This window comes from Haliaeetus leucocephalus, unplaced genomic scaffold, assembly GCF_000737465.1.
Source record: "Haliaeetus leucocephalus isolate CR32 unplaced genomic scaffold, Haliaeetus_leucocephalus-4.0 Scaffold556, whole genome shotgun sequence".
In the NCBI taxonomy this organism is placed as follows: domain Eukaryota; kingdom Metazoa; phylum Chordata; class Aves; order Accipitriformes; family Accipitridae; genus Haliaeetus; species Haliaeetus leucocephalus.
In genome coordinates this window covers 922617-930468 of record NW_010972992.1, presented here as the reverse complement: position 1 = coordinate 930468, position 7852 = coordinate 922617, and the positions used below count along the sequence as shown (strand labels likewise).

The window sequence follows — 7852 nt, the reverse complement described above, 5'->3', positions numbered from 1 at the left end:
GGAAGGGGGACTGGGGGAAGGTGAGCCCCCAACCCATCCCTGACCCCTTGCACCCCTGCCGTGGGCCAGGACCCTCCTCCAGCCGCAGAGGCCCTGGGGGTGGCTCCAGGAATTTGGCACGGGAGCGGAGAAGGGGTTGTGCCCCCCACACCCCCAGGCCTGACCCTCGCCTCTCCACGGGGGGAATCCAGGCACGCCACCACAGCATCAACAAGAGCCACCATTGACGGTGCGGGGGGGACACGTGCCACCGCCCCGGTGACGCCAAGCAAGTGGCAGCCCCAGGACCTGGCAATCGTTAACCGCCCCGACCTCATCAGCAGTCTGCTCACGCGCTCGGCCGGCTGGGGTCAGACACCGGGATGGTGGGCAACCACCAGCGGGACCATCCGTTCATCCCAGAGAAACGGTCCCCCAGGACCCCTTGTCTCCCACTCCGATGCTGAACGGGACCTGCCCTACGCCCTCTCCAAATATTACGGGGGTGCCCAGCTCTGGCAGCGTGGGGCAGGATTTATTTACTCACATTCCCCAGATGGTTATGGTAATGGCCGGACACCCACGGGAACAATTCGATGCCCTGTTTGGGGGGTGCCACGGTGCTCAATGTCCTTCTTGTTCAAGGACGGTTCCCTCCCTAAAATCGTGGGTCCCTTCCCACGCTGCAGGAGCAGGGTCTAGGGGATGCTGTGGGGCTTATGTAGGGGTTGCAGCACCCGTGGCACCTGCTTGCCCCTCAAAAAGTCCCCCTTGTCCTCCCAAAAATGCCTTCCTGGGATTGCAGGGCTGCAAAACCCTCAGGTATATGTTTCCAAGGAGGGAAGGATGTGTCCCACCACCAGATGACAGCCAAGGTGGCGGGGTGGACAGCAGCCTCTGCCCCCCCCTGCTCAGCAGGTGACAGCTTAGAAAAAAAACCCCCGCCTTTATTCACCCATTTTCTGCAGAAGGCACTTAAATAGCCGCAGGTTCAGCTGAGCAGCAAGGCACGTGTCTGCTACTGTGGCACCGGGTCCTCACCCCTAAAAAAGCATCCCTCCCTTGTCCCCCACCTCCCCCCAGAGTCTCTGCGGTACCCCCAGGTCAGCTCCGCAGGGGGGATGCTGGATGCCGCAGGGGTGGTGCAGGGCATCCCCCAATTCCCCATCCCACGTCGGTTGGGGGCAGAGGGGGGGTCCTGTCCATCAGCCCCAAGGCTGAGCAGCCTGAAGCCGCAACGCTGGTGTCGCTAGTCCCGGGGGGGACGTCCTGGTCCCCATGGGACATCACAGCTCGTCCTTCCCCCCCGCGACGGCAGCTGGCGGCTCCTGCTCCGGCTCCGTCTCTGGCAGCAAATCTCCCTCTTCTGTACTGAAAAGCATCTTCACCAGGTCGTCTGCCTGCACACGCTCCTGTGGGGCAAGACCCAGGGGGATAAGCACGGCCATTGTTCCCCCCCAAAAAAACCCACCCGCTGCTGGGGAGGGGGCTTACCCGCTCGCTGTGTCGAGGGTCCAGGGTGAACCAGAGGGCGATGGCGCAGCGTTGGCCCTTGGTTACGGCTTTCACCCCGTGGGGGTTCTCCGAGCCAGAGGAGAAGCCCACGGCACGGCCACACTGCGGCTGAACCTCTGCCTGTCATGGATGGGAGACCCCAGTCAGGATGCACTCGGTGGGCAAGGGGGTGAGCTGGTCCCCCCCAACCCAACTTCATCCCTTGCGGTGGCACAGGGGATAGGGCCAGGGGTTTGGTGCTGCATGTGGATCCTCAAGGAGCTGAGCTACTTACGGTCTCCGTCTTGGCATCCAGCTCGGTGAAGTAGAAAGCTCCTCCTTCAAAGTCCCCGTTGAGGTAGAGGATGGCGCTAAACAAAGCAGGGGACAAGTGGAGGTGACGACCATCACCCCAGGCCACAGCTCCAGCAACTGGGACTACCCCCAATGCCACGGCAAGAGCCAGAGGCAGGAGAGCCCGGGCTGGGCTGTCCTCCCACCCCAGGTGCCAACCAAGCCATGGTGCCCTCAGGTGGGGAAGCTCTGGCTGATGGACACCACCAGTACCTGTAATCCCGAAAGGTGTAGGCTGGAGGTTCCTTCACGCACACCAGGGCCTCCGCGTTGAGGATGCAGTTGTCCACGTGCACCTCATGGCTGTTATCACTCCGGCCTTCTTGCTTCTCTAGGGTGGAAGAAGACCTGGCACATCAGGACCCCTTTGTCCCTGCAGGACCGGGTTCCGTCCCCAAGCACCATGTGCTTGGAGGTGACAAGAAAGTCATGTGTAGCCTAAAGCCCTTCCACTTGCTGGAGCATGGACCATGAGAGGCCATTTGGAGGGCACAAGCCCCCATTGACTTGTCCCATGGCATCTCCATGGCCCTCCAGACACAGCCTCTCCCAGCACCCAATCCCAAATGCCTCCAGGTGCTGAAATGCGGTACGGCATGAAGCCACCTGCCCCTTAGAGGCAACCAACAGAGCTGCTCATCATCCCAAACTGGGCTTAGGGACAAGCTCCCCAACGCCTTCCTTTTGGGAAAAGGAGCAGGTTAGGGAGCAGCAAGGAGGTCTCTAAGGAAAGGTCCAAGGCCAGACCACTCCAGCTGTTGGAGAGAACCCAGACAGGACAAGAGGCTGAAGGAGACTCGCTTCTCCTCAGGCTGTGTTCCTCCGAGGCCATGCTCACCATCGATGGCTGTGCGGCACACCAGGTGGGAGTAAGAGAAGTGTAGCGGGACCTCCAGGCGGAAGTAGGACTCCATCATGTGCCGCACCTTCTCTGTCACGTTGTAGTAGAGGTAGGCGCTCTGCAGGGGGACCTTGCCCTCCTGGCCCAGCTGCGGGGGACAGAAAGGACATGGGCTCAGCCCCAGGTGGGTTGGGCAAGCACGGGCAGCTGCCTGCCTTCAAACCCCCCCTCTCCCTTGTCTCCACAGCCTGTTTCTCCCCCCTCCCCACAGCCACCCTAACCTTGAGGGCCTTGAGGACAGTCACGCCATAGAAGGTCTCGCTGGGAGTGTGAGGAGATGTCTTCCCACGATAGCCGTCCCCGGCCGAGGCAGCTGCCTGTAAAACCCAATTGGTGTTACAGGTCTGACTTCTGAGCCGCAGGATGGGACCCTTCAGCATCCCCTGCCCGCTCCTCCCATCCCCGTGCTCACGTTGGTGAGTCTCTGCAGCTCCCGGCACTCCTCAGCAGAAAGGACTCCGTCCACCACGACGCGCTGGGAGCCGTTCAGGGTCTTGGAGTTCATGGTGACACTGGCTCCTTCGTACACCAAGGGGCCACCTGTGGCACAAATGGGATCAGGAGGACGCAGGGATGGGTGCCACCAACCCTGGGGTACAGCGCTGTGGGAAGCTGTGGTCCTGCCACCTGCTCCTGCCACCACCCACGTGGAGGGACCGTGAGCTGGCAGTGGGGGACACGGAGGTCCCCATCCCACCTCCCCTCCTGGCCGTCCGCACCTTCTCGGATGAACTTGCTCATATCGGCAGACTCCTTGGCCTTCTCCTCCACCAGCGTCTCGATCTCCTTCATAAGGTTCCCAATCTCCTCCGAGATCCGCGCTGCCGTCTCCCGCTCCGCCCTGGGCATGCAGCAGCCATCAACCCAACGAGGGGGATCAGGACAAGGGCAGGACAAGTTGTCTCCAGGGGCTGGTGACAATGCCCAAGGCTGGAGAGAATTATCTCAACGCAGCCCTCACCCTGAGCTGCTCGGGATGACCTACCCATCCCCGTCACCCAAGGGCCTATGGGGAGCAAAGTTCTGCCGTCCAGCAGCCTCTTCCAGCCCCAACACCAAAAAACCTCCCTGGTGGCAGCTCCATGGCCACGGTCTTTGGCCCAAACCCCACGGAGGAAGAGGGGTACATCCCATTGGTCCCCCCGTTGCGTAGCCTTGGCCATCAGCCTGGGAGAGCACTCACTTTTGTTTCTCTCGCAGCCTTTTTGGTATCACCTCTTCAGGTGTCCACGTGTCCTGCAGCCAGAACAACAACATCAGGAGCCGGACAAGGATCTGGCTGGGATGCAGACCCCTTGTCCCCTTTCCAACTGGCCACTGCGTCCAGCCTGGTCCAGCACCACTCACCGGGTCCACGAAGGGGATACCGAAGATGTCGTAACTGAAGAAGAGCAGCTCCTTCTCCATCAGGCTTCGCTGGCGGTATTCCTGGATCTCCTGTGATGAGGGGCAGAGGGACCAGGTGAGGGCACGGCATGAGGGTTCTGGAAAGACCCCGAGCGAGGGCAGGAGGGTGCAGCGTTTACATCATTCCCATGGTCCTTGCGCTGGACCCGCAGCCCTGGTTTCCCAGTCCCTCTGGCAGCCAGGAAGCAAGTGGGTTTCCCCATCCTGCACAAACTTCCCTGTCCTGTGTGGATGAGCCCTGGGGAGAGGATGGGGGAGACAGAGGCACACGCGTGTCCCTCCTGCGGGAAGCTTTTCAGAAGCAGATTCCCTTCCCTGCTCCAGCTGATGTGGGGCAGAGACCTCCATCCCTGCCTACCACCTCCCAGGCAGCACCCGAGCATCCGGATCCAGCTGTTTTGAAGCCAAATCCTCTCCTTTTTAAGCAATTCCACTTCAGTTGTAGAAGTCTGTAGCAGAGGTGGGCTCAGAGCCTCCTAAAAAGCCTGTCCGTCTGCCTCTCACAGACCTCTCCCACAAGAGCTGGTCCATTTGTGCAAGCCATCAAGCCTTCACTTGGCCAAAGACATTTTGCCAGTGATGTTTTTCAGTCTCTCAGCTGTTTTCCAGCTTGTTGGGTCTTGCATCCATCCATTCCTCTCCACCTTGCCACTGAAGCGTGGCTGGACCAGAGCAAACCCGACCAGAGCAGACCCCAAAACCTCTGCAGAGGTCCCCAAGGAGGGGAGAAGATGTCCCTTGAACAGCTCAGCCCAGCCAGTCGCTCACCTCTCGAGGTTGGATGGGTCCTGCCAGGTTTTCCCCCAGGACGGCAGTGTAATAGGCCAAATTCTGGTTCATCACCTCATCGTTTGGGAAGAAGAGCAAATAGGTTTTGGCGCATTCAATGGCTTTTTCGTAATTCCCGTCTGCAAAGAGAAGCCGGGCTGTTAACAGCACGTCCAAGAGCATCAGAGACAGAGCAAACATGGATATGGAGGAGAAACGAGAGAAAGTCATCATTGTTCTCCAAAGGGTCTCCCAAGCAGGGCAGATACCCTGGAGCAAAGATAACTGCTGCCACAAGGGCAAAAATGAAGAGTCTGAGGTGCTATCCTGCCTCCAGAAATCACCTCACCAGAAATCAGGGCCACTGCTTGGGTAGTTTTCTTGCTTGGACAACATCTTGAAGCCTATTTCCAGGCAGCAAGACCCAACCATTTCCAGGCTAACCTGCAATTTTCAGCCACTTAAGCACCCTGACCCACTTTCATGCAAAGGAACACAGCCTTTCAATCTTCTTGGACTTCATCTTTTTTTCCCTCCTTTTGGAGAAATTTGCACAGAAACAGTTTAGATTTTTCTAAGGAGGTGAATAAAGTAAAATGGGGTATATTTTTCTGGGTTATAACTAACAGTTCTGGAGGGGAGGGTGCCTCTGTGGTTTGGAGCAAGATGGGGATACCTGGAGGGAGAAAAAAAAAAAAAGCTTCTCTAGGCTGTTGTTTCACTTGGAAAGCAAAGCTGCCCAGGAATTGAGCATCTAAAGCGACAGGGAGGGTTACTGCAGAGAGGCTCAGCGAGATCCAGATCTCCTGCAGAACATTTCAGGCTGGAGGAGCATGCCTGTGTGAACCTCATGAAGTTCAACAAGGTCAAGTGGAAGGTCCTCCACCAGTATCAGTAAAGAGATGGGTTTAGAGCAGCCCTGTGGAGAAGGACTTGGAGATACTGGTGGATGAAAAATTGGACATGAGCCAGCAACGTGCGCTCGCAGCCCAGAAAGCCAGCCATATCCTGGGCTGCATCACAAGAAGTGTGGCCAGAAGGTCCAGGGAGGTGATGCTCCCCCTCTACTCCACTCTCACGGGATCCCACCTTGTAGCACTGTGTCCAGCTCTGGGGTCCACAGCACAAGGAGGACATGGACCCATTAGAGGGTCCAGAGGAGGCCGTGAAAATGGTCAGAGGGATGGAACACTCTACAAAGAAAGGCTGAGAGAGTTGGGGTTGTTGAGCCTGGAGACGAGAAGGCTCCAGGGAGACCTTCTTGCAGCCTTTCCATATATAAAGGGGGCTTGCAAGAAAGATGGAGACAACTTTTTACCAAGGCTTGTAGTGACAGGACAAGGGGCAACGGTTTTAAACTGAAAGAGGGTAGGTTTAGGTTGGTCATAAGGAGGAAATTTTCTACGATGAGGGTGGCAAGATACCGGTACAGGTTGCCCAGAGAAGTTACGGATGCCCCGTCACTGGGAGCGTTCAAGTCAGGGTGGACGGGGCTCTGAGCAACCTCATCTAGTGCAAGATGTCCCTGCATCTTGGGTTGGACTAGATGATGTTTGAAGGTCCCTTCCCAACCCAAACCATTCTGTGAGTCTACGATTTCTGCCCATGAAAAACGGCCCCTGCAGAGCATGATGTCCAGCACAGACAGCCAATGGAAGATGGGGCAACGAGCTGCTTACTGTTGTAGTAGGCAAACTGGAGATAGTTGAAGTGCGAGGGCAGGAAATCCTCCAAAGGCTTCTCCCGGCCGGGCTGCGAGGCCAGCTCCGTAACGCAGCCCTGCTTGCAGCTTAGCACCTGCATGTAGTGATCTGGTGGAGAAAAACCCCATGTCACTGCTTGTGGTCACCCAAGGGCTGGTGGACAGGTCCTTGAGGGGTCTCAGCTCCAACCTCCTGCTCCCAGTGGGGCTGCTGCCAGCTTTTCGGCGGTGGAAAGCCTCACGGATGGTGGTTGCCCACCTCCGTGTGATCAGTGGTGGGGCTGTGCCGCTCTCTGGAGACAGAGCGGCCATCCTCAGCCTCCCACCCTTGCGTCCTGGTGACCCTCGGCTGGCCCCTCTCCTGTGTTTCCATATCCCTCTGCAATTTGGGGGATTCCTGGGCATCACCCCAAGCGCTAAGCATGGGCAAACACCTCCTGCCACTTACTGACCACGCTCCTCCTAGTGAAGCCTAGGATGGCATTTGCCCTCTTGGGGACCCCCCCCCCCCCAGGATTGTCCCCAACTCTTGAGACGGGACACAGCACGCACGGCTCCCACCTGTGATGGCCTGGAAAAGGTCCGCATTGTACTCCAGGTAGTTGTAGCCCTCATAGTCGTAGGGTCCCTCACAGAGCGCGCGGCACTCGGCGTCTGCCACAAAATATTCCTCCAGCGCCTTCTCCAGGTGCAGGATGGCAGCGGCCGGTTGCTCCTCTGTGTAAAACCGGACACCCAGCCTAAACTCGCTCTGCAGATGGATGAGAAACGATGGTGGGGACTCGGCGCCCCGCTCCCTGCGGTGGAGTGCCTGGGGAGCCTTGTCCCCACGGGACGGCCCTCCAGCACCAAGGTGGCATCTCATGAGCTTGCCGAGCCAACAGCGGCGGTGTCACCTCCCCAGGTCCGGCAGCGGCTGGGTGTTTTGGGAGCGGTTGTTCAAGGCAGGGGAGACGTGGGGGGGTTCTCACCAGGTGGGGTTTGGCCTCCAGGTCGGTGAAGTCATCCTCACGGACGCCTGCCATGGCTTGGTAGTACTCCAGGTTCTGCCTCATCTCCTGGTGCCCGGGGTTGGCCACAAAGAAGGTGTGTGCCGCCGCCGCTGCTTGCGCCGGCCGGTTCATCTGGGCAGGACCGGGTGGTGGTGGGGAGGGGGGGCGTGAGACAGCGCCGGCCACACCGTGCGGACCCCCCCGGGGTACGGAGGGGACCCCAGTCCCCAGGACATCACGGTGGCTGGGGGGGGG

At 58.8% G+C, this 7852-nt stretch overlaps 1 protein-coding gene across 1 annotated transcript in view; it reads right to left on the bottom strand.

Annotated features, from left to right (window-relative positions):
- Positions 1–1265: 1265 nt before the first annotated feature.
- LEPRE1 (leucine proline-enriched proteoglycan (leprecan) 1) overlaps positions 1266–7852 on the bottom strand; it is a 6965-nt gene continuing 378 nt past the window's right edge. Inside the window, exons 2-15 of the mRNA XM_010577483.1 lie at positions 7577–7729; positions 7167–7356; positions 6583–6714; positions 4904–5043; positions 4076–4165; positions 3912–3964; positions 3448–3569; positions 3141–3268; positions 2950–3045; positions 2666–2816; positions 2041–2158; positions 1765–1844; positions 1474–1610; positions 1266–1391 (exon numbers count right to left, since the gene is read on the bottom strand). Of these exons, the coding sequence (XP_010575785.1) occupies positions 1266–1391; positions 1474–1610; positions 1765–1844; positions 2041–2158; positions 2666–2816; positions 2950–3045; positions 3141–3268; positions 3448–3569; positions 3912–3964; positions 4076–4165; positions 4904–5043; positions 6583–6714; positions 7167–7356; positions 7577–7729 (1716 nt within the window). The remainder of the gene's footprint in view (positions 1392–1473; positions 1611–1764; positions 1845–2040; positions 2159–2665; positions 2817–2949; positions 3046–3140; positions 3269–3447; positions 3570–3911; positions 3965–4075; positions 4166–4903; positions 5044–6582; positions 6715–7166; positions 7357–7576; positions 7730–7852) is intronic.